We start from the raw sequence: 26839 nt of genomic DNA on the forward strand, positions 1-26839 counted from the left end.
CGACTGAGGAAATTGAACACCACACCGTGACTTTAGGTGGAAGCAAAGGCATATGATGCAATTCTCTGGGATTGGTGCCAGCCCAGTAGTGCATGTTCTGTTTGTTGACATATCCCCTCACATGAAAATGTGCTTCATCCCTGAAAAACACAATTGCGTCATCAGGAACGTTTTCGAGAAGAGCCTGCATTCTTCTGCATGCACTTCACATGCATTCCTCCAAGAATTGAAGTCTCATTCAAGGAGTTCTTGCACAATCGCCAACTTGTAAGGATGGTAATGAGGGTCATAATAAAGTATTCGCCTCGCTGAACGATCAGAAAGTCCAAGGTCTGATGCATGTTTGCACACAGAATGTCGTGGGGATTGCAAGATGGTACCAGTCCCTGCCTCAATGTTCTTAGGTGATTTGATGGGCCGAGGGACTCCAGGTCTTCTTCTTATCTCACTCACGGTTTGTCTGAATGTAGTGACCCATGCAACAATTTCCAGTCTGGACCCGACCGGGCTACATTGACGTGATTTTGGAAGGCCTGCTGGGTTGAAGTCACAGAACATCCGTTCAAAAAGTAGGCCTTGATGGCGATCGCATGCTCCTTCTGGCGACTGATCGGGGAGGGGAAAAAGCTTTAGAACCCTGGCTGTCAAATGAGACCACTCTTACCTAGCTATGACCACTACAGCCTGATTGGCACACATTTAAAAAAAGGAAGGTATATTTCCGCACCCTGTAAATAGTTTATTATTTATGCTAGGTACCTAATTCCTTTTTACTAGAGAAATTTTTTTTTGCTGATGCTTCAAAATTTTGTAAAAATGCAAGAATTATCATTGAATAAATTTCTGGGGTACATAACCACTGCCTTATTACAGCGATGCCTTTTACGCATAGTACGATGTAACAGTTGACCTCCAAATTATATTTTGCCTGCTCTTCTGGACTTAACACTTCTTGAAGGCTTGTGGAAGTTTCTAAATGGTAAACAAGCAGGGGTTTAATTTTTAGATCTTACATTGGCACAAAATAGCAGCATGAGACAACCTTTCGTTGCTTGCAGCCAGGAAATGCACTCTCTACTACTGTTACATGCACAAATATAGGTTTACTTTGGCATCTTCTTCCAGAAGAACCCCATCTTGTCACAATTAAATCCCTATTGCGGCACGTAACTCCTTGAATCTACGAGCTTCTTGCAGTCACCTGTGAAGTTCTCCGCTGCCTTTGAGTCAAGAGCTCACCTCCTCACCATGACTCCCATTGGGGTGGATGCCAGCTCTTCTCACAAACTTCTTGAACCACGCACGGCTCCCCTTATTACTACTTCAGCCATTTATGATCCTGACATCATCTTAACAAGGTCAGCAAAAAATACTTTTCCCTTCTCATAAATGATATTCTGGTAAATATTTTCTCATTCCAGATGCTTTTCAATTATCCATATGAGATGCAACCTTTCAGCATCATTGAGAATATGTGCATGTTGCGTGGATATTCTTGTCACTCTCTTTGAAGTATATCTTCTTAATTTTGTCCTTGTTCTTGAAGTAAATGCGAATCGTTGATGTCGACGGACTGTTATATGTGCACTAGATCAGTCACACTCACACCTTGTTCCCAATTTTACTTCTCATTTCTACATTTATTTTTATTCCCCTATGGCTTTCTTCTTGTGGATTTTTATTCACGGGCATTTGTGCAAAAACTATGCACAAATAATAAGCCTTGAGCACAAGTTTGGAAAAATTTGTCATCACCAGTGACATTAAGATGCTTGTGGAACAAGTGCTCAACACAAACTGAAGTAGCAAGTGTGCAAACATTCCAGGAATTCCTGCCTCAATGTCATTAGTTGTGCAAGTAATTGTTTGGACCAATGTTTCTGCTCATTTGCTATGCGAGGTGCTCATCAAACGAGGTTCCACTGTGGTCGATGAAGTGGTCTACGAGTTAATAGTGCAAAGCAAATGATTTCGGGAAAAATTATTTTGGAAATAAAAAGAGACGTTTCAGGTGTGATATGGTGGAATATCATGATTAATTTTGAAAATTTATGAAAAATTGGCAATTTTCCACAAAATAAAATTTATTAATGCGACCAGTTTCAATGTAACTATATCATTGTCAGGTCTAATGATAACGTAGTTACATTGAAACCATTAAATTTTATTTTGTGGAAAATAGCCATTTTTTTAATTAATTTATTTTGGAATTGTTCTTTATATCTATTAATACGTTTATAAATATATTCCTGGAGTTTGAAATCATGCATATAAAACAACTTCGATACACATACATTATATAGAGTTATGCAATGTAATGCTATGCAAAAAGTACAAATAGACAGGTATTTTCTGGTATTCATCTGGATGTCATTGGGAAAATTATCATTGTATGTTCAGAGATTCACTTTCAATTTTTCTTCCAGAATATTTTAACAGGCCAGCAGTTTATGATAAACACTAAAAATCTTAAGTAAACCCTTAATTTTTGTCATTCTGACCTGATTTTGCATATCTGAACTCCGTGGCATTGGCTTGTACATTTCATTTATTAAAAAAAACTTTCTAATGAACCACAATAATTAATGCAGACTGATTTCCTCATGCACTTGGTTAGGATACATGCAGCCAACATAAATTATCAATATTGAAAGGGCATGAAAAAATATAATTTCATAATTTGATTTTGTTAAGAAAAATTTAACTCAGTTTTATAATACATGAGAAAAGATATGCAAACTTAAGCAAATTCTTTTGTTATTCTTTAGTATATGAGTGAAGTCATCCACTCATGAATCTTAACAAAAACATACTAAAAATATTCTTACGATTACATTAACAATATTAGAACAATGTTGAGGTCAGGAAAATTAGCAAATGTAAAGCAAGAGATATACAGAAGAAAGATCGAAGTTTTCGGTCTATGCGAGGTGAGATGGAAGGATAGCGGGGATTGCTGGAGTGATAATTATAGAATAATATACAGCTGCGGGGACCAGAGCCAACGAGGGGTTGCCATAGTATTAAATGAAGAGGTAGGAAGAAGCACAGTCAACATGGAGCAGGTAACGGATACATTCTTGATAGTACAGATAAAAGCAGAACCGACGAACTTGGTTATTATTCAGGTATACATTCCACCGAGCAACCATACGGAAGAAGAGATAGATAGGATATACGATCAATTAGAGGACAAAATCTCGTGTGTTCCTGCAGGGAAACATTTGATAGTGATGGGGGATTGGAATGCGACGGTAGGCGAAGGAAGAGATGGTGATGAGGTGGGGGACTACAGTTTAGGCACGAGGAATGACCGCGGGGAGAAAGCAGTTGAGTTCCGCGGGAGACAGGGGTTAGTCATCACCAACACTTGGTTTAGACACCACAAAAGGTGCAGATATACATGGAAAATGCCAGGTGACTCAGAAAGGTATCAGCTAGATTATATCCTGGTTAGACACAGGTTTAGGAACAGTGTGATAAATTCGCACAGCTTCCCGGGAGCGGATGTGGACTCTGATCATAATTTGGTACTCCTTAAGTGTAGTATCAGATTCAAAAATATAAGTTAGGTACAGTGAATTAGGAAATGGAATGTAGGAGCATTAACTGAAATGACAAGGAAGGAGTATCAGTAGGCTGCGGAGAAAATTATGGATGAGCGAAAGGAGCTGAGTACTCGAGGAAAAATTGGAATATATCAAAAAAGGGATGTGGAAAGTCATGAAAGAAACTACAGGAACTGTTAATGGGAAAAGGTCACGGAAACCATGGGTTATGGATGAGATAATTCGTCCGTAGGGACATTGGAAGAAATAAGGATAGGAATGAAAACTGATGGACAACACATAAAATCAGTCAGGTTTGCTGATGATCAAGCTTTAGTCTGTCAGTCAGCCAAGGGGTTGCAAGCATTGCCGAGTGAATTGGAAACTCAGTTCGATAGATATGGAATGAGAATAAATGTAAATAAAACAAAGGTAATTCGGTATTTCAGGACGAAAAAGGCTAAGATAAACACTAAAATAGAAAGACAAAAACTAGAGCAGGTGGAGCAGTTTGCCTATTTCCGAAGTGTTGTGGACCAAAATGGTCAAAGTCGTAGGGACATAAGAAGAAGAAGGTCGAAGGGAATGATTTTGGGACATTACGTAAGGATATTAAGAAAAGGCTCATTAAAACTTTGAAATGAAGTGTAGCTATGTACAGCACCAAAAAATGGTCATTGAAGCAGGATAACAGGCATAAATTGGAGGCCTTTGAAATGGGGGTGTCAAGAAGGATGGAAAGTTTTAAGTAGACAGAGAGGAAAAGAAATGAGGAGGTGCTGGGCATGGTGGGAGAGGAAATGGAATTGTGCGGAGAAATCCAAAGAAGGCAGGAAAGATGGATGCAGAGTGTTTTGATTGACAATTGGATGTTGTAAGACTGTGATAGAGGGGAGATTGTTAAGCAAACAGAGGAATGGGAAGGAATAGGAAATGGATGTTGGATGGAATGAAGGACGGTAATAACTATTCAGAGTAAAAGAGAGGCTTTAGGGTAGAATAGGATGTTGGGTTGTGATTGTTAGGAGAGACAAAAGGAGTGTCGTCGGAAGCTGTGTCCATCCAAAACCTATCTTAAATGGTAAATTACCTTATAATAATAAAAAAGGATTCATGAAAAACTACCATGCAATATTTTTTTTAAGTTTGAGTAACCTACATATATTCAAAATAACGGTGCAATATGTATTAAATGAAAATAAAATCTATTTTGGTACATTTGAACCATATCTATATAATGAATTAATGCATTTTCCTTAATTGAACACACATCAGAATAGATTATGCGCACAACTTGTCCTCACCATTATCATGATTAGAGTGAATTTTTAGCAGAAGAGTCAATATCAGGTCAATGTTAACTTTTTCATCATTAAATCCTTGGTGATAAACATCAAGTAAATCCTTATCCTCTTGGCTCATGTCCACAGAAGTACTATCAGGAGACTCCAAGGACATTATTTCAGGGGGATTCCTGTAATTATAATAAATGTACACTAGTAACATACATAATTGCATTCTTCACATCAATTATTGTATATCCCGGTCCATATGATGCACCCTGACCTTTCACGTCAGAATTTACAAAAAATACTTGGATCAGGCAGAAAAGATCACATTATTTTGATATTAACACCTAATACGAAGAAAATTGAATTGCTATCAACGAAAAATTGGCAGCTACACCCACATCAACATTTATTCATCCTAGAATCCCAAAAATTCATCATCACTGGGCCAAAATGCCTTTCAGCAGCCTCATTTCTGTGTTCTGAGGCGTAATCCACAAATTTGATGTGAAAATTTAATTCTACATGACAATCTTCTCTTTTAAGATTCCATGAGGTTATTATCATTCTAACTTTTATGTAATACTTAGTTTCTGCTAATATTTTGGTATTATCAAAATTTGCATTAAAAGCAACAGTTTTCTATGGCGTTGATGAGATAGCTGAGTCATCTTTTCTCTTTCGCACAATTAACCAACTGAGAATGTGAACTCAATTTAAAAAAAAAATTGCCAGAGCACAAGTTTGGAAAAAAGTGTGATGATAAGTGACACTAGGATGCTGATGGAACAAGAGCTAAACATACAGTTAAGCAGCAGAAGCATAATCATTCAGGGAATTCCCTTCTCTTCGTCACTCGGTATGCAAAAAGTCACTCACTAAGCGAATCATATTCGGGAAAAATATTTTTGCTCATTATGTAAATTACTCGCTATGCAAGGTGCTTGTTAAGCAAGGTTCCACCATATATCGTTGCCCAAATTCAAGACCTTTCTCGGATAGCTGTAATGAAGAAATTCCCAATAATTGTTTTATCCTGGTACTTAACAAGAATCCCTCCGTCCATAACACTTAATATTTTGTCCCAAAGAGGAGTATATATTCCAAAAAATATGGTAGGCATATTATTCAATAAATTACTGGTGATTTCTGACATTGCTGTAAATAATGTACATTCTTTGAATTGCATCACACAAGCTTTATGAGAAAATTAAAACTGTTACCTGGTAGTAATCAATAACTGACATGAATAATTAACAATTGATGTACATACATGCATGCATTATTGTCATATTAATAGAACGGAAAGAACTAATCAAGAGATCCCCCCTTCGGTACGAATGAAGAGGACCAAACAATCTATATTCTTTAAGAATACATTTTCCAACTTACATGCAAGCCTCAAGAAGTTCTATCACTTCTGTCTGTTTCATATGCCTTGCCCAATCCAAAGCGTCCCAACCATTTGGAGCTTTTATGTTCAAGTTAGCACCTAGGTTTAGCAGCTGTTCCACAGTGTTCAAATTTCCCCTACTGGCTGCCACCATTAGAGATGTGACAGAAGTCACAGAATGCTGTAATATAAAAGAGAGTTTAATATGAATATTTTTTATAAAATGATAGTTCATATAGTGTGTTCATAAAATGTTTTAGTGAGGCTGCGCATTTCCAATGAAATAATTGCACAAGAAAAACTCAAAATGGCTAAAATGAAAGAGGCATACATGATGGCATGAAAATTGTATCACAGAAACTGCATATTAGAATTAGGTAGCAATCTGAAACTGATTATTCTTGAGGCAATGAATGCATGGAATGCAACATCACTCCAAGGCTTGACATTGTTAAAATAAACCAAATGACAGTTTTTGTTGGTGGTCTAACACAGCAACAGAAGTACTGTACCTCAGTTGTTCCAGATTAAAATTGCTTAGCTTGATACATATTAGTAGACTAGTTAGCGTTAAACAAGAAATCAACTATTAACAAACCTGGTAGTCCACATATACATTTTCCGATAACACAAGATGTAGAAGCTTGGTAAATGCATCTTCGGATCCATTAATCCACGCATCACACATGCATCGATCCATCTCTTCCATCAGCCAAGGCTCCACCTCAACTTTATCAGGTGTACTCTCTGTAGAAGTGCACTGGGTGAAGAGACAGAAAATCACCTATTAAAAAATTTATTCACCTAATTATTCAACATTCAAATTCCCATTGACGAAATCCATTTTAATTGTTCTAAAAGTGTATCATTTCTTTTCCTTATGAACTTCTCAAGAACTTCATTGAATTCTTATGAAATTCAGAACATTTGCTTGGAAGGCTTCCATGGAGTGTAGAGATTGAAGATTTAAATCTTCTGGGATTTCTTTCACATGGATTCATTTTCTAAGATGACTGCAACACTGGCATTCCAGTCAGTGCATTAAGATCAGAAGTCAAGTCACTTCTCCCCTGAAAACACCAACTGCAATGCAGGTGAAACTGTCCTCCTTGAAAATGGATCCATGCCGAAGAAAGCCTGGAAGTACCCATATTAAAAGGACTTGGTAGTATAATCTGTAAATCTGTGGAAAAGTACCAAGTCCTTTTAATGTGTACATGACATACTTCCACGAAGTGAAGCCTGAAACAGTAGAAAAGCCTGGAAGAATTGAATATATATTATATATAATCACTAATCCTGTATGCAAATGGTAGGCTGCAGTGGCTACCACCATGAGGGGCCAAAAATAGAGAGAAATTTGAGTTTGCTGATTGCCAAACGGGACTTTAAAAAATGTTACTAAAAAGCAATAATATATTCAATCATAGTTATCCACTGTTTGATAATTACATTTTCATGGGTTTTCCCCAGAAGAATTTATGAATAAAATCAGAGTTAAAATTGATCCATTACAATACAGAAGGCAAAAGAAATGTTATGACCTTGTTTTTTCTACATAAACGTTTTTTAAATTGCTTAAAATAACCACAGCAGTTGAATCACCTCAGTGGCATGTTATTTTATTTAATTTTTATTACTATTGCTCTAATGATTTGAAAGAAAATAAAAATATTGAAAACCAAGCTTAATTTGGATATTCTGCCAGTAAATTACACAAATACAGGAAACCTATATGAGATGCTGCAATAAACATTTTTCAGCATTATGCCAATTTCAATTAATTTTTAGCACCTGAATGTGCAAATTTTTCTTGCTTATATTTTTATTTCATTATAACCCGTATATATTCCGCTTAAGAAACCTGAAAATAGACTTCTAAAATAATTTTCAACTCAACCAGAATTTTATGTAAACTTCATGTTTACATATTTATTCATTGGTCCATTCATGAACGTATAATAGAGGCTTCACCAAACATGAAGTCGAGTGAAATTTCAAGAAGTCTCATCTGGAGCCATTTCTTTACTTTTTAGAGAGCTGGCCTAGTGGTATTTATTGTGTCCTTTAATGATGAAGCGTTGGCAGGAAGGAAAACTTATTAAACTGCATTCACTTTTTAATAATAAAGGCTTTAAGATGAAGAGTTGACAGCTTGAGATGAGTTCAGATAGCTGATGTTGAATAACTAAATAGATCCAATGTATTCCAAAGAAACTGCGGGAGATGCTGCAACAGTAACTTTTAACAGAGTTATCCGCCAATATGCATTTCAATGCAATCATTTCAGGATTTAAAAATCATTCACCCTGACCGGGATTCGAACCTGGATCCCTCAGTGTCCGGTCGTGTGCTTTAGCCAGTTAAGCTATCGAGGCGTCCTCTTACACTCTGAAATTTTGGGAGCTTTTAAAGGAACAAGATGTCGTGACAAAATACCATAGATACAGTGTCACAGGCATACATAGCGGTGCCCCACACACCACAGTCCACGAGGTTAAAGCCAACTTTTAAACACTTAGGCTGTTTATACCTTAGACAAATCCCAAAGAAACTACGGGAGATGCCTGAACAGTAACTTTTAACAGAGTCATCCCCTAATATAAAGCACTCGACCGGACATTGAGGGATCCGGGTACGAATCCCGGTCAAGGCAAATGATTTTTACACTCTGAAAGTATTGCAGATCAGATGTAGTTTATTCTGCATTTACTGAAAACATTTCGTATGTTTGGCATCAAACCTGCATCAAGCCCAACAATTCCCGGTACTAGACTCAGGATTCACAGTTCACAGACTGTGAGAGAGTGCCTTATCAACAACTTAATTGTAGCTGTACTTTATACGTAGCATGGCAAATGAAAAAGTGACAGAAATGAGTCAACTGTATCTATTTCAGGACAAAAAGTGAGTTGTAGAGGAAAAGGTCGGGTAAACTGTGAGAATTACTCAGCAAAATTGAGAATTGTGAGCATTTGGGAAGCTTGTAATGGTATCACATTTTTATTTCACAGTACATTTAATAAGTTTCTTTCAAAGCTGAGAATCATAGGTAAAAGTCATACATAAGAAGAATTAATCAGAATGTCCAACGCTGAATTCATTTCTACCCTCCAGGAGGACATAATCGCAGATATTTTGCGGGCGACTTTGAGGTGAAATAATTCCAAGAAAAGGAGCCAACAGGAGATTCTGTCATCAAATATTGATGACAGAATCAAGGGTAATTCAAGAGAAATGCCAAATTTATGGATCCATGCCCACCAGGCCTCACGTCAACAATATCTAGTCCTCATTATTTTCCTCTGTTAAGTTGGTACAACCTTAGTCAGCACAAAAGCTAAATATTTCAACTCAAAAGTAAACATTTCTCAGATATTATTACTTTTATCCACCAAAGCACAAGGGAAAACATAAGCCCTCATGCCACAATGAGCAAGGTAGACATCTTCATACCCCTCTAAAATTCAAACTGAAATAATAAACCTTATAGTATCACGCTTCACTTCTTGCAAGTTTCAAACGAGAGAGTCAAATGAGTGAAATTTACGCTCTTACATGCTCTAGTACCAAAAAATGCCCCCATGAATGATTTAATTTATCATCTTAGGGATATAATTTTGAGTAATAAATAATAATATCAACATCCAAACCTTATTCCCTTGCCCCAGAATAGGAGTTGCATTGGACTTCTGTTCGTTACTTGAAATGCTGGTGTTCTTCAGGCCTTCTGAGATGGTTTCTGTCCATTTCTCCAGCTTCTCTCTCTGCTCTCGTCTCTTTTCCACCAAACTCTTGGTTGTGCCATTCAGGTATCCTGTGCTGTGATAAAAATACCATCGAGTGTACCCATTTAACCACTCTGCCTTTAAACATGTGTATTTGATGGAATTTGATTTTCAAAATCTGTCAAAAACTGTACCTGCAATACGATGCATGGCCAAGAATGAGACTTTCTAATTTTACAGTAAAATAAATTGTCATGAAGTATACACATTAGTTATGAGCCCATTCAGTCATTTAGGTCTCAGTTCATATGGCTTTTTGGACTAGAATTTGAACCAGAATAAAGAAAAACATTAGTTCTGGAATGAGTATTATTACTTGATTAAGATGTTTTTACCCACCAAAACTTAGCGAGAGTCCTAGTAATATCCATCAAAGAGTATCAAAAATGGCATCTAATATTTGCAGATGAGCACATTAATATACATGTACTATGAAGCTGTTAATGCATACAGTATACTCAAGATTAACCAAAATGCCATTAAAAAATTAACTCGGCAAAATAATATCATAATTTGAAATTGAAGGAGGATTTACACATAAAAATATCAACTTAAAACCGAAACACAAAAACCAGTCTCACACACATACTGAGTTTCATCTACTCAGTATTCCAATTCACTAATTTATTTGTCATATTAAACCAGGATACAACATCAAGTACATTACAAACTCACACAATAAGAATTAAGAGTTGGTTTGTAAGTTGAAAATTTTCTCAATTTAAACTCCTATGCCAAATAGTGAAAGGATTTTTAACAATTTCTCAGTGATGTGGGCAACCCAAGGTTATGGCTTATCATTACTAATTGTTTTAGATAAATGATAGCGTCTCCAAAATTTCTCCAGGTAGAATGAGCACAAGGTTGTGCTGGCAACTAATAACTTGTCTTGATTGATAGCAAAAATATTACATTCAATATACCACAAAATAAATCTCTCTAATGCAATGCTACATTTTTTGTGGGCAGAGGGGGATGAATAAAAACACTATTATATTGGGAAATATGTTATTAATGTTAACAATGTGTCATTGTTTCCCACTCCATGTATAGTAAATATTAATTTTGGAAGAAGTTGATGCAGTTCCTTCAATCTATTCGATCGATAGTACAAGTATTATTATTAGGTAATCTACCGGTTAACGTAGGTTTTGGATGGACACAACCATCAAATAAATATTTTGTTACTCCTAACAAAAATCAACCCAAACTCCTACTCTATATCAGGTCCCTCTTCATCTCCGTGTACTTTCTTCCTCCCTTCCTCCCGTCCAACATCCCTATCCTGTTCCTACCCTTTCCTGTTTGCCTAACATTCTCCCCTCTATTACAGTCTTCAACATCCCACAGCCGATCAGTTTGCCCTTCATCCATTCATCCTGTCTCCTTATGATTTCTCCCAACAATCCCCTCTCTTCGCCAACCATACCTAGCACTTCCTTATTTTTTTCTTTTCGTTACATTTCACCTTCTCAATCCATCTCCACACCCACATTTCAATAGCCCCCAATCTATGTCCATCCCCCTGCATCAGTGACCATGTTTCCATTCTGTTCATAACTACGCTCCATATCAAAGTTTTCACGAGTCTTTTCTTAATATCCTTACTCAAGATCCCCGTCATCAACTCCCTCCTCCTTGTGAAAGCCTCTTTGCCTAGCGCATTTCTTCTCCTTATGTCCCTACTACTTTGACCGGGTCGGTCCAAAACACTTCCGAGAAACGTAAACTGATCTACCTGCTCTAGTTTTTGCCCTCCTATTTTAATGTTTAGCTTTGCCTTTTTCTTTCTAGAAAATCGCATAACCTTTGTTTTATTAATATTGATTCTCATCCCATACCTGTCGCACTGAATTTCCAATTCACTCAGCAATGCTTGCAGCCCCTTGGCTGACTGACAAACTAAAGCTTGGTCATCAGCGAACCTAACTGATTTTACGAATTCCCCGCTCACTTTCATTCCTACCTCCAGTTCTTCCCATGCCTCTTTAATCATTTTTCTGCATGCAGGTTGAACAGCAACGGTGATAATGGGCAACACTGCCTTACACCTCTTCCTAACACTGCCCAACCGGACTCCCCGTTCCCCACTCGCACCTGAGCAGTCTGAGACATGTACAGGTTGCGGATTAGCCTTCTTTCCCTCCAATCTATTCCTATTTTCTGCAATATACTCATTAGTTTTCCCCAATTCACTCTATCAAATGGCTTCCTGAAATCCACAAAACAGGCAAACACGTCCTGATTGTACTCTATATTCCTCTAGATCAGTGATTTCATTACTCAATGGCATTGGGCGTGCCTCTCCCCTTCCTAGACCTAAAGTGATCATCGCTTAAGTAATCATTTGCCCTACTCTCCATCCTTTTGTTGATGATCCCGAGAACAACTTTAACTGTGAGAGAAATCAAAATTATTGTTCTGCAGTCTTCACATGATGTAGCTTTTACCTTTTTCGGAATAGCAACTAACACTGACCTCAAAAAGTCTTCAGGCCAGATTCCATCCTCATAGATGCTATGAATTAGTCCATAGAGACTCCTCCTCCCACATTTTCCTAAACCTTTCAGAAGTTCCGCAGGAATGTTGTCTACCCCCACGGCCTTATTTGATTTCATCTCCCTTAATTCCCTTTCTATTTCATCGCCGAGTATGCCTGGACCTAAGCTATCTTCATCTACATCACATTCACTTTATATGTCTAAGCTTGTAGACTAAGTTCTTTACCATACAGTTATTTTATATATTCCTTCCATCTATCTTGGATCTTTTGTTTCAACTATTATCTTACCCAACTTATCTCTAACTGTTACTGCAGATCTTTTCTTTTACTTCCCGATAGTGTTTCAGCCTTCTCATACAGTGCACCAATTCCACCCTTCTTCTGCAAACTGTCCATATCCTCGGCATGCATCTTCCACCATGCTTTATTTGTTACCGTCTCAATTTATTATTTAACTCTTCATACTTCCTTCTGCTTAACTTTGAGTTTACACTCTTCCATTTCCTTTTCTAATCTATCTTTGTAATCACCTAAACTGTGATCCATGGTTTCCTCGTCCCTTTCCCATTAACAGTTCCTGTAGTTTCTTTTATGACTTTCCACATCCCTTTTTTGATATATTCCAATTTTTCCTCGAGTACTCAGCTCCTTTCACTCATGCATAATTTTCTCCACAGCCTACTGATACTCTTTCCTTGTCATTTCAGTTAATGTCCTACATTCCATTTCCTAATTCACTGTACCTAACTTATATTTTTGAATCTGATACTACACTTAATGAGTACCAAATTATGATCAGAGTCCGCATCTGCTCCCGGGAAGCTGTGGGAATTTATCACACTGTTCCTAAACCTGTGTCTAACCAGGATATAATCTAGCTGATACCTTTCTGAGTCACCTGGCATTTTCCATGTATATCTGCACCTTTTGTGGTGTCTAAACCAAGTGTTGGTGATGACTAACCCCTGTCTCCTGCAGAACTCAACTGCTTTCTCCCCGCGGTCATTCCTCGTGCCTAAACCGTAGTCCCCCACCTCATCACCATCTCTTCCTTCGCCTACCGTCGCATTCCAATCCCCCATCACTATCAAATGTTTCCCTGCAGGAACACACGCGATCATGTCCTCTAACTGATTGTACATTCTATTGACTTTTTCCTCCATATGATTGCTTAGTAGCATGTATAGCTGAACAATGACCAAGTTCGTCGATTCTGCTTTTATCTCTACTGCAATATTCTATCCGTTGCTTGCTCTATGTTGACTTCGCTTCTTCCTATCATTTTAATCAATATTATGGCAACTCCTCGTCGGCCCTTGTCTCCTCGTATATTACTCAAGCAATCCCTGGTATCCTTCCATCTCACCTCACATTGACCTAAAATATCTATATTCCTTCATTCCATATCTCGCCATATATTTTCTAATTTTCTTGTGCTCAACATTGTGCTAGCATTCCAATTTCCTATTCTAACTAATTCGAACTTCTTCTTCTGCATCTTTGTTCTGCTGCTGTCGGTTTTGCTTTGCGAGGGTTTCGTGAGATGACAACCGTGGAAGCCTTGCCTCTGGGTACAACACATGGCTGATTGGGCCCAGTCCCACAGTTGCCAGGACTCTATTCTCTGCAGTATCCATCATTTAAATATTGGGAATGATAACTGAGGTGTTTCCCGTTGCCTTCCTCAATAGTGTTTTTAACATGACACCATCACTCTGTGGTCACTCAACTGGGGTCAGACGCCTTTGCAGCTGCCTCACTGAGGAACAGACACTGCATGGTCTACCTTTCGTCTGGCTCCTAACCTTCAGCCTATCTGGCATGGGTGACCCTACCAGGAGCAATTACTATAACTCCCGCCAGCACAGCTCTAGGGGTCATCGGAACGTACAAGCCCTTCCACCATGTCAAGATTGTAGTCCATAGGAGGGGAGTACAAGTATATCTCCCCAATTGAGCTACCTCTTTTAAATGTCGTATAAGTCAGTAATATTACGGCGAGATCTGCATTAACTAATGCAACGGATGAAAACGGAGAATATTTGTATTAAAACAGTAGTATATTAATTACCTTTCATAAATAAACTTGAATTATAAACTAAAACTAATATGCATTATTTTTTTCCAACTACAGACACATTAAGTGAGAACAGATGATTATCAGGCTTAAAAAATTAGTTTATCTTCATAATTTTTACACTTTAAAATAAATGAAATACATTTCTTCCTGTAAATATGAAAGGTTGCGACTCACATTCCTGAAAATGGCAATGGGGTTGCAACCTGCTAGCAAAGTATAAAATAGTTTTACATGGCTAAATGTCATTTCCGCATGATGGATCTGCCATCTATCATCAGGTAAGTGAAAGACTTGATATCAACTGTTTATATGTAAGATGCCAATGTGCGGTAAGAACCTAAGAGGGACAAATTTTAATAATTTTTTAAGGAAGGGAATAATAATAATAATAATGATTATGTTGTATATTAGTGGCCTTCTTATTCTGTGAAGAAATGCTACCCAAAATCATATACTCTAATGAATGGATTAAGGCTTTATGTACATAATGGCATATATTTTCTCCATAGCTATTGCACTGTCTTGAAATTCAAATATGAAATTTGGTGGAATTGATTAGTAAATTTCATTTATTTCAGAAAATTGAAGTAAAAAATTGATACGGAGAGGTTCTCTTCTAATAGCCTTTCTGCAAATGCAATACCTTGAAAAGCTATGCATCTAAAATGTACCAGAAATCACTTTTTGTCAAAATCATAGTTTGTATAAAAGGGTGATTAGGAAAAATAAAAGTTTTTGTTCACTTTTGCAAATTATGAGATCTCAATATGTATCTATTGGAACTAAAACCAAAACTGAAGCTAAGAACCAAAGTGGCACCCAAACCAAAATATACTGTAACCAACCAATCACGTACATATTAGTGATGGCAGTAGCACATGGCCAAGGTGCACAAAGAGGAACCTTCAATGCTACTCTCTCTCATCTCTACCAGGGGGAAAGAAACACTAGGATAGGACAACATCACTATGCAATGAAATGGGACTATGACTCAATCATCTTTAAAAATCAGCTTTTTTCCCATTGATCCATTAAAGTTGAATTAAATTGACACAGGATTATCTTTCAGAACATTATGACTAGATAATAAGACCAACAGCCAAAAGCCAGCCTAGTCAACGATATGCAAGTACAAAACTTACCTCTTTAGAATATCTTCCAGGAAGAACTCCTCGACAGGATATTGATTACCATTAACTGAAACAGTGAAAATTTTATGTCAATTAAATTTTAAAACGTAAAATTCAAACTAACAACAGCCACAAGACCACCAGTGGAAAATTACCTATAAAAATTACTCCGTAAAATATAATTCTTTGGTTAATTTTTACCATGCACAATACATCACTGGAGGCTACAATATTGTAGACAAAATGCAAAATTTAAATTTAAGAAAGTAATTTTGACAAAAACATGAATTTTAGTGAAAGCTATTTCACCACATTTAATAATATATATAACCACAAAAAATATATTTTTGGGTAACATACACTACAATAATATCAAACTAATCCAGATTTGATTTGCATCCATGATTATTGAAATGACCTGTTGGGAGAGTATGAATATAAGGGGTATTATGCAAGGGTGGGGCATAAAAAGGAAAAATTAGATTATGAGAAACAGCGGGGAGAATGTGTTTTACAGCCCTTTGACATTTTGATGATTGTGGCAGGAGAATGGAAAGTAAAATGAGGGAAAATTTACCATCCTGTCACATAACTAGACATTTAGAGTAGTTACACTCGTAGATTAAAATAAAAGAGCATTTGGCAGCGAAGCAGCTGTGGAGTTTTAGACTTCATTCTGCAGATACTTCAAATTATTTCCTAAATAAGTGTCCTTAACTGAGACATGTGTTGGAAAGGTATCCAAATGCATTGTATTTCATACATGTAGTATTTTAAAATTAGGGTTCCATGTGATCCCACTGACACCCCATTTGTAGAGTTCCAAGATTTGCTGGAAAATTTATTTTTGCAAAATCAACTACTATTTGAAATTTAAAAAATAGCTTTGTTTTAAATTTAAAGGAAATTGTAAATATTAAAGAAGATCAGGAGGAACTGTAGATATGAGAGAAAGTAAGTGAGAAATCCATAAAATCAGTTAGATTTGTTGATGATCAAGCTTTTTGCCAGTCAACCAAGAGGTTACAATCATTGTTCAGAGTATTAAAATATCATTGCAATTAAATGGGATGGAGATCAACATAAAAAATATAAAGGTTATGAGGTATTTGAGAAGGATGGGTAATATTTATTTTAAATCTTAAAATTGGAGGCTAAAACTAGGGTAAGTACAATAATTCACAAGTGCTTTGAACCAACATGGTCTAAGTATTATGGGCATTAGGGGGAGAATTGCATTAGGCAAAGAAGGTTTCACAAGGAAGAGGAAATTGAAGACAGGGGCGTTGAGGATGTTAAGAGAAGGCTCGCCAAAACTTATGCGGGCTTTGAGGATATGTTTCAGGGATATATCCTTAAAGACCTCTTCCCCATTCTGACTAACCACAAAACAATGTCAAATATATTATCTACATATCCCTTGGTCACTTTCAAAGCAACCATCAATTTATCTGACGCATTGAAAACCACAAATCCACACCAGTACCCAGCAAAAGACTCAAATGTAAAACATTTCCCATCTTCACAACTCCTTGCCTCTCTTTTCAACTTACTGATTCTCCCTCATCCAACGGTACATCCTCAAGCACATCCTGGAATTGAATTTACCCACTAATCTACCATATAGCTCTCCTTCTATTTGGAAAAATGCGGTACACCCCTCTACCCCCACACAAAAAATCACTGTGCCTCTTACAAACCTTCTACTGCATTAGCCTCAGTACCAGTTCCCAGACGTGCCTCCCTCTGCAATGCTTTCATTTATGACTGTTACAATGCATCAATAATTACCTCCCTTCCCCCTCAGATACCCTGCTAATGCCCAATACTTTCAAGGCATTTGGCTGATGAGAGTGTGCTCAAACCCAGGTCTGAACTATGCCCACTGCGGGATGTACCCTCACCCCTGACAATGCCGATTTGTGAACATTTTTCATGTATATCCATGTCTTTGCAAATTTTATATTATTCTTTATGTATTATAATATTGGTCAATATTTTATTGGCAAAACTCAAATTATGCTTTTATAATATTTTTTTTATTGGCATTAATTTTACATAAAACTTGATTTTACATACTTTTTCATTGGTCCCCTTAAAATATGTTGTTTCACTGTATAAAAATTTGCATTATTCTTTGGTTATAACCTGACATTGAACATTAGAAATTAGAGTATCCAGATAAGAAGGGCATGTGCACATTTATTGAATAGCTAAAAATGTGTGAAAGATTATGAAAACAATTATCAAGTTCACCACAACATAATGCACAAAGAGTGTGTATTGAACTATAAAGACATGAGCCAATATAGAAGAACAATTAACACTGACACACTCTGGTGAAAAATACATCACATGATGTAGCAAGACTTAATGGGAAAACTAACTATGGACCAAAATCCTTAAGAACAAATATTCTTATTTATTGCCAATATTCAGAAAAATGTTTCCCATGTTTTATGGCATAAATCATTGCTTATATTGTGGTGAGCAGTACTTAAATGTTACAACAGAACATTATCACTTAAATTAATACAGAATAAAGAAATTCAGATAAGAAGTAACAGACACCTACCTTTTAAGACAGGGCATCCTCCAAAATATTTGACGAACAATTGAGAATCAATGGTGGCTGACATGAGTATCAGTCTTAGATTTTGAAACCTTGAGAGAGATTCCCGCAAAACAATTAGGAGAAAGTCCGAGAATCTATCCCTCTCATGCACTTCATCCACTATTACATGTGTCACCGTGGCAAGGGCTGAATCACCACCCATTAACGTTCTCAGTAAAACTCCATTTGTGCAGTACGTCAGCACTGTCTTTGGAGACACTCTGCGAAGAATGATAAAAACAATGCCAGAATGTAATTCAAATCCAACAATTTAATGTACATACCAACACTGCCACAGTAATCAATTCTAAGACCCATGACGATGGGTGAAGACCGAGCTTATCTTGTACTGAGCCCGATTGTATGCAAAATTCACACAGAGTAGGAGACTCGGTTATTTACGTGTCATCTGTTGTTTACAACCCACTTCCAGCATCCTGAAATTCGCACAGCTATTAAGCTGAAGTTATTCAAAGTCATTACACAGGCTTGATCTTAAGGTTCTTTGAGAAATATCTGGTCAGTAACCAAATTCCCTATCCCCTAGCCATCCACATACACCTTTGCATGTACAGTTTACTTGCACATGCATAAAATGAGCATCTTAACTCTTTAGTAAAAGACTTTTAAAGACTTTGAAGCACAAGTTTTTAACCAAAATTGTTAAAGAATATCTTTTCTATTACCTGCTTTATTCCCTCATTCATTACAAAATGACCGTCAGAAGCACTCCAGGTGGCATGTGGAAGTAACATTACCCCTCAACATGCATGCACAGGTTTGAGGTCCTTATATTCATCCAGTGTATTTTGAGAAGCGGAAGTATGGAGAGGTGTTCTAGTGCTACAGGGTTCGTCCGGAAAATAAGTGTACTGACTCCTGGGCTGGGCGCGCCACTCCAGGCGCGCCCAGCACCGCTCTGACGGGCTGCGATTGGAGGGGGGTATGTTGGCAAGCGACGCTGAAAAAGGCAGTCGGCTCTGAGCTGTGGTGTAATAATAATAATAATAATCTTTATTTGCCCAGAAGACACTGACACAGTGTAATAGATACATCAGATAAGTGTATAGGACACGTCATATGTACATATAGATGTTAAACAATGATGAAATTCAGAAAAGCATGACACAATAATAATTTTTTGCATAAAATATATTCCATATTCAGTATGGTTATTTTTTCTCCATGAATTCCATTACAGAATAAAACTGTTCTTTCCTTAAAAATGATATTAATTTCTTTTTGAACAGGACTGGATCCTTTACGTACTTAAAATCGTAAGGGAGCCTGTTCAGTGCAAGGAGGCCCATTGATTTAGGCCCCAAGGATGTATTTAAAGTCCTGCAATAAGTTTGATGCAGGTCTCTGCAGGCTCTGGTTTGGTGACAATGAACGTTGTCATTTGTCATATAATTGGATATATTATGGTGTAGTGAGGAGCTCTGTTAACGCGAACCTCCACGCTTGACCCACGTCACGGAACGCGATGCCGAAGCAGCGTTATTCCATCAAATTTGCGATAAAGCTTGGGAAATCGTCTACCGAAACTGTCGGTATGATTAACCAGGCTTACGGGGAGTCAGCCATGTCCAGAAACATGATCTTTTGGTGGCACAAGATGTTCGTGGAGGGCAGAGAAGAGGTCGACGACGAGTCTTCGAGAGGTTCCCGATGATGCCTTCGCGGGAGCGTTCCAGGAATGGGAACGCCGCTGGAACAAGTGTATCGACTCACAAGGGTCCTATTTTGAGGAATATTAGATTAAGATATGTAAAAGTGTAATAAATTTTTTTTCCTGAGCTCAGTACACTTATTTTCCGGACGAACCCTGTATGTAAACACGACTTTTCTGAAATCCTGGACTTGACAGCTGCCTTCACCTCATCGTCCGAGGTGTAAGATGACCCTTGAGGTGTCTCTTGAGTTGAGGAAAACAAATAAAAATCGAAAGGCGCAAGATCGGGGGAATAAGGAGGGTTTTGTTTGTTCTCGTCTGTGAGATGGTGTGGTACCCATTGTGCTCCGATTTTACGGTATCCCAACTGTCCAATGATGAAGCCGGCAGCCGGATGAAGCGGTTCCTTCAATATTCCAATATGGTTTGCAATACACTTTCGTGTGATTCGCCAGTCATTTGGAATCAAATCTTTGACGAGTTTGCGATGTTTATCGTCTGTGGCAGTGATCGGACGTTTCGTGTTTCATTAACAATTATGGCTTTTCCAGGCTCGCAACCACGAAGTTTTACTACCCATCGATTAACAGTAGACCTATCAACAGCATCGTCACGATAAACAGCCTTTAAACGATGATGAATCTCAGTTGGAGTCACTTTTTCAGCAGTTTAAAATTTGATAGCAGCATGCTGTTTAACTTGCGTTGACATAGCACTAGAACACGTCTCTATACTTCCGCCTCTCAAAATACACTGGATGAATAAAACGACCTCAAACCTGCGCATGCGTGTTGAGGGAGAATGTTACTTCCACATGCCACAAGGAGTGCTTTTGAAGTTTATTTTGCATATGGTCTACAACCATGAGTGCATTAGTTTTCAGTCTACACTCGTAATACAGTAAAGGTAAATAAATATCGTAAACATAATATCATAAATCATTTAAATACTATCCTCCTGCACTCCAATATATGATTGTGTAAACACCTGTTTCTTGATTCCTTGAAGACATGACAACAAATGCAATCCAAAAAAACGAATCCAAAAACTTAAAAAAACTGATTAGAATGAAACTAACATGGATATGTTTTATTTCCCAAGGTGTCCCGTGAGTGCATGGTCTTCCAGTTGCTTGCAAGAGGTTGTGTAGGAGAAAGTCTTAAAGGAAGTACTTATACCACCCAAAAATTCCAAGTCATACGTTTCCATCAAAATGATCCCTCATGAGAAATGAAAACAAATTCTCTCATGGCTACATTCATTTGGCTGATTGACTCAATTAACTAGAATCAACCACGCATAAAAATCTGAAACTTTCAAAATACAATGAAGTAGAATTTAAGACCTGCAAACGAAATCATGTTGCTACAACTCAACAAGTCAGCTTTAACACTCCTCAGTGTTTTAGGAAGGGAAACAAATTGTATGTACAAATATATAGCAACTGTGGACAGTGATATTTAACTATGCCACAGAACTGCAACTATTTCACCCCTTAGAACAAAATACTATCACATTTTTTCTTTAGTTAATCTCTCTTTTATTTAAATGTAAATCTGACTGGTTACTTATCATATGTATGTACATCCAAATAAAATTGTTTAAAAATCTGTATAACCATATAAAAAATGAGATGAGAATTTCACTATTCAAGAGGAATCTATTTGCATATATGGTTGATGAGTGTTATTATAGTGTCTATGAATATTTATGTAAAGCTTAAAAGCATATCAGTTTCCTATTATAACTGCATTTTGTACTTCTATTTGGGAATAATATGATTTATGTCCCATCAAAGTGTCCTATAATCCTGTAATATTTTCTCAATACTGTACACTGTGTCTGCTGGACAAATAGATATATTATTATTACAATCACTTGGATATTCTAATGAATTGCATTAGGCCGTTAAAGTTGTTGGTGATCAAGAGCACACAAAAACAGTAGGTGAAAATACACATGTCAATTCACCAGGTGGGAATTCTAATCTGGACTAATTTGAGCCAAATCCAAATGGATCTTAGGTACAAATATTTTTAAATCCACAATGTTAGAGCAGAATGTACACAATCTTTTAGGGAAATAATAAAATTTAGATGGTTGGCCACACGCTTAGCCCTTGGACAGGATCAGGACTTCATTTTTCCCTTCATTTCCTCCCCTTCCCTCTTTCCTACGGTAAACACTGTTAATTCCCAGCCATATGATATTTACAGCACCCCGAGGGCCTCAAGAGAGTGGGGGACACTTCCCTGACCTGCTTTCTAGCCTGACTTGGTACCCAACAGATTGACCAATCCTCTCATCCCTTTCAGCTGCCACTCGGTCACTCAGCGTAATGGCTGACAGTCTTCTCGGCTGGGTGCATATAATTCGGCATGGTCTTCCAGTGCGGTTGTAATGCTCCATTATGAACTGAGGTACCTATAATTGAAATTTTATAAATAAGGACACCAAAAAGTGAAAGGAGACTACAGACTTTAAACACACCTATTGAAGGGATAGTAAAATGAATAAACAATAAAAGTAAAATACATATGAAATAAAAACTACTCCTTAATTCATTACATACTTCATCACACACATAAATATTTTGATATTCCCATAGATTACACCCATAGACTCTGTATGCAAATACCTATTGGAAATGTGTAGATTGGAGGCTTTTAAAATGTGGGCATGGAGAAGGATGGAGAAGATTAAATGGACAGAAAAGAAAACAACTGAGGGGGGAGAAGACCAAATGAGGCAAGAAAGATGGATGAAGAGCATTTTGGTGGGTAATGGGATGTTGAAGAATGTGATAAAGGGAAGAATGCTAGGTAAATGAGGAAGGGACATGAATAAGATAAGAATGTTGGACAGGATGAAAGGAGAAAGGAAGTATACAGAGATGAAGAGGGACTTGTTGTAGAATAGGATTCTGGGTTGTGTTTCTTCAGGAGAGACAAGTAATTTCATTAGGGGAGACAAGAGTTAATTCATTAGGAGAGACAAGAGTAATTTCATTAGGAGAGACAAGAGTAATTTCATTAGGTGAGACAAGTAATCAGGGTCTGATAATGGTACCTGGCTCATTTCAGGAACCAAGGAGACAGATATATTCCTGTTCTATTGTTTTGAGTTTGAGTGTTATGTCCAGAGGTGTATTTGCTGGATTGGGAGCATCAGGGAGGAATTCTGGCATTAGGCACTGTGGTTATTGATTCTAATATTGAGGGGTGTGGTGCACTGTCCAATATAGAAGTCAGGGCATAGTTGGCACATCAGAAGGTAAACTACATTACTGGAGTTCCATACCAGGACACAGAATCTGCAATCATCCTGACTCCCTGGATATATTTCCCTCAAACCTACACCATTCCCTCCAACGAGGTTATCCTGAATCCCTCCTAAACAAAAGAATCCAAAGATAAGCTTAATTTTACAAACCATCCTCCACCACAGTAACCCACCCTCTTTCATTTTGTACCACATACTTCCCTGGTATAGAGTCTCTGAGAACCATCCTAAAAAACATCCACCCTATCCTCAAGAACCACAACGTCACCAACAACCTTTTTCCCAAATGTCCCTCTGTTACCTTCAAACACCCTGCCAACTTATCAGATCTCCTCAAATAAACCAACCCACTAATTAAATCCCCACCCCATCCCAAAGCCACTCCCTTGCTCAGCATAATACTGATATGCAAAACATGTCCTATTTTCAGAACCTGAATCCTATCCTTCTCCCATCCGCTTCTAAACTCTCTCCGACAACTTCCCTCCTCCTCGTGCACCTCCAGTATGTCTATATAGCCATAAACGCAGTAATCAACCCGCAGGTCGGTTGGGTTGGTGATGATAGATTAGAGTTCACCCACTACTAAGCCCGACGGTGTATGGAATTCACACATCAGGGTAGCAGGGCCAGTTCCTTTCCCTGTGCCGGTTATGGTTTCCCAGGAAGATATAGTGCCCAAAAAATCACATAGCTTGGGTGGAGCTGAGGGTTCCCGGAGAGGTTTGCCCAGGAATCAAACCCTGGCCCTCCGGTCAGTAGACACACACAAACCCTTAAGAAAATTCATCCAAAGTTGACAATACTGTACAGGGACTCTGCAGCTTCAATGTCTTTAAAAAGTGGACAGCTGAATCAATGTGGTGGCACATCCCTCGAAGATGACCCAGGTGAAGGACGGCCAAAAACCACAACCACACCAGAACCTATTGAAAAGGTGCATGATACCATTTTCGGCGATTGGCGAGTGAAGATGTATCAGATAGCTAAGCCCATGCGGATATTGGAAGAAAGTGTGCAAAACATCTTGCACAAAGAATTATTAGGGATGTGAAATCTCTGTGCAAGGTGGGTGCCGCATTTGCAGAATTCTGATCAAAAGCAATTGCGCCAACAATTTTTGCAGCCATGTTTGGACTGATTCAAAAGTGAAGCAACTGATTTCGTGCAGTGATTTGTCACCATGGATGAGACATGGGTCCACCACTGGGTCGTTAATTTTTCAACTGAAAATGGCAGTCTTTCATTTTCAGGTCAAGAACTTTTCACCTTACCCTCATATAAGTTCCATGACCTTGATTGAAATATTATTATTATTATTAAAAATACACATGTGCTGATAGACATTGTCGGGTGGCACACAAGTCCCAAAATAATCGCAAAAGATGTTTCATAAAACCAGGCTTCAAAACACAAATCTCTTTAACAAAACAAGTGAATCCCCATCCCATTTACAACCATTAATCAGCAGGAAAAAAAAGATAAATTAAAAAAAAAATTAAGCTACTACATATAATACAATACCACACACATCAAACAGATTATTACATATATACCTTACATCTATTCTTAAAAGTATACACTCTGTTAGGAAAGGGCTCGAATATTTTTGCAGGTAAGGTGTTCCACTCAACAATTGTTCTATTTAGAAAAGAAAATTTTTTTTTATTTGTTCTCTGTGCCCTCCATTTTACCTTAAATTTGTGATCATTTCTGCCTATAAAATTTGGGTTCCCCGCCTCTTTCCTAAGATCTGCCCAAGCTTTCTCTCCCGCTTCAAAATTCGGAACATTCCACAAAGTCTGCTTACTTTCCTTCTAGTTTCTAGAGGTTCCCAGCCCAGCGTTTCTAGCATGTCAGACACACTCTCCATCCTCCTATACTTCCCCAGTACGTATCGGGCAGCCTTCCTTTGCACCTTTTCCAGTTTTTGAATATGACCTTCTTCATGAGGGTCCCATACGAGAGAAGCGGACTCTAAAATTGGTCTTACTAGGGTCTGATAAGCCTTCTCCTTGGTTGCTCTAACGCTCCCTTTGAGGTTTCTCATCACTCAATGAAGAGATGGGAGGGAAATAGTTCTGAAATCCCTCAGTTCCTCCTTGTCTCCATTTTGAAATACTGGACTCATTTGAGCTGTTTTCCAATCACTGGGAACCTTGTGATCTACTAGCAATTTTCTAAATGTGATTTTTAGATATGGTGCAATTCACAATACTAGTTCCTTAAATATATGAGAGGGTATTGATCAGGCCCAGAGGATTAATCAGGTTTAATATTTTGAGCACAAATTTTATCCCATTATCTTAGATGTCAATTTTGGGCATCAGGTCCGATTTGGTAAGCTATCGGAGACATTCGGTGAGACATTGGTGAAGACGTTTCGAAAGAGGGAATTGAATAAGTTAGCCTTTCCCAAACTACTGGTTACTCCTTTGCCTTTATCATTTGTGAGTGAATTAACTGTCGACTTATTTCCCTTAACCTCTCTGACATACTACCAATATGCTTCCTGATTCTCTTTCAAATTTTCTGCTAACCTTTTCCTTTTGAATTTCCCAACAGTTTCTGAAATTACTTCATGGCATTCGCCCGAGATATCTTTTAATCATAAGTACCTAATCTCATTCCATACATTACTAGAGCTATCATCCCAAATATTTTTCATCTTGGCATTGAAATTACCATTGATATGGCAATGCTTTTCTAACATCCGCATTTTACCATCTAGGTTTGTGTTATCTTTCATAAATTTATTGGAAATGAACTTGTTAACGACTGAGCGGGTAATCTTGAGGAAGTAATTCCATGTATCTTAAGTATTTTGATTATTACTATCTTTCTTAAAATTTGCATAAATTTCCACACCTTGTAATGATGACAATGATACAAATAAGATGTACTATCAATAAGTTTTTTAATTCATAAACCCTTACATGAATCAGCCCAATTTGTGGGGATCGAGATGGTGCGGGGGCTAACGTACTGGCTTCCCACCCTGAGGGCGCGGGTTCAAATCCCGGCGGTGTTGAATCTTTTTCTGAGGTATCTCGATCCCTACTTGAGGTGCTTTGTGGAGGGCACTTTGAGTGAGTACGCTGTCCGTCGGATGGGACGTTAAAACTGCGGACCCCTTGGCGCCTTTCGTAAAGAGTAGGCTAATGCCGACGCCGGGTTTCTCTCCACCCTTCATCCTTTCCTGTCCATCTCCTATGGCGCAAATGACCTTAGCTGTCGGTCGCCTCCCCTAAAAACTACTACTACTACTACTACCCAATTTGTTAAAGTCATTATTTCAGTGTTAAATGGCTCAAGAGAAATCTTCAAGTACCATAGCTTTGAAGACAACACGCTATTCAAACTTTGAACAGTGGTTACCTCTATCTCCATAATAGCTTTTACCAATACAAAAATTGGACAACTGTAAATCCAGGGATATTCCATTGTACAGCTCTGCCTCGATTAAAAAATTCAAAAGCCAGTAACACTGCTCAAAGAGGAGGCAAGGATCTCTAATTAATCCTTGTGGTGGAAATA

General features: G+C 37.8%; 1 protein-coding gene across 7 annotated transcripts in view; it reads right to left on the bottom strand.

Moving 5' to 3' along the window:
- Nucleotides 1-26839, bottom strand: part of LOC139695410 (3'-5' RNA helicase YTHDC2-like) — a 51783-nt gene that overhangs the window by 22614 nt on the left and 2330 nt on the right. For all 7 annotated transcript variants that reach the window (XM_071594155.1, XM_071594157.1, XM_071594151.1 and 4 more), the window contains exons 6-12: nucleotides 22278-22444; nucleotides 18307-18566; nucleotides 15744-15798; nucleotides 9884-10052; nucleotides 6829-6990; nucleotides 6230-6411; nucleotides 4853-5022 (exon numbers count right to left, since the gene is read on the bottom strand). In XM_071594155.1, the coding sequence (XP_071450256.1) occupies nucleotides 4853-5022; nucleotides 6230-6411; nucleotides 6829-6990; nucleotides 9884-10052; nucleotides 15744-15798; nucleotides 18307-18566; nucleotides 22278-22444 (1165 nt within the window). The remainder of the gene's footprint in view (nucleotides 1-4852; nucleotides 5023-6229; nucleotides 6412-6828; nucleotides 6991-9883; nucleotides 10053-15743; nucleotides 15799-18306; nucleotides 18567-22277; nucleotides 22445-26839) is intronic.

The sequence above is a fragment of the Hetaerina americana genome, unplaced genomic scaffold (genome assembly GCF_022747635.1).
Source record: "Hetaerina americana unplaced genomic scaffold, ioHetAmer1.1.p SCAF_6, whole genome shotgun sequence".
In the NCBI taxonomy this organism is placed as follows: domain Eukaryota; kingdom Metazoa; phylum Arthropoda; class Insecta; order Odonata; family Calopterygidae; genus Hetaerina; species Hetaerina americana.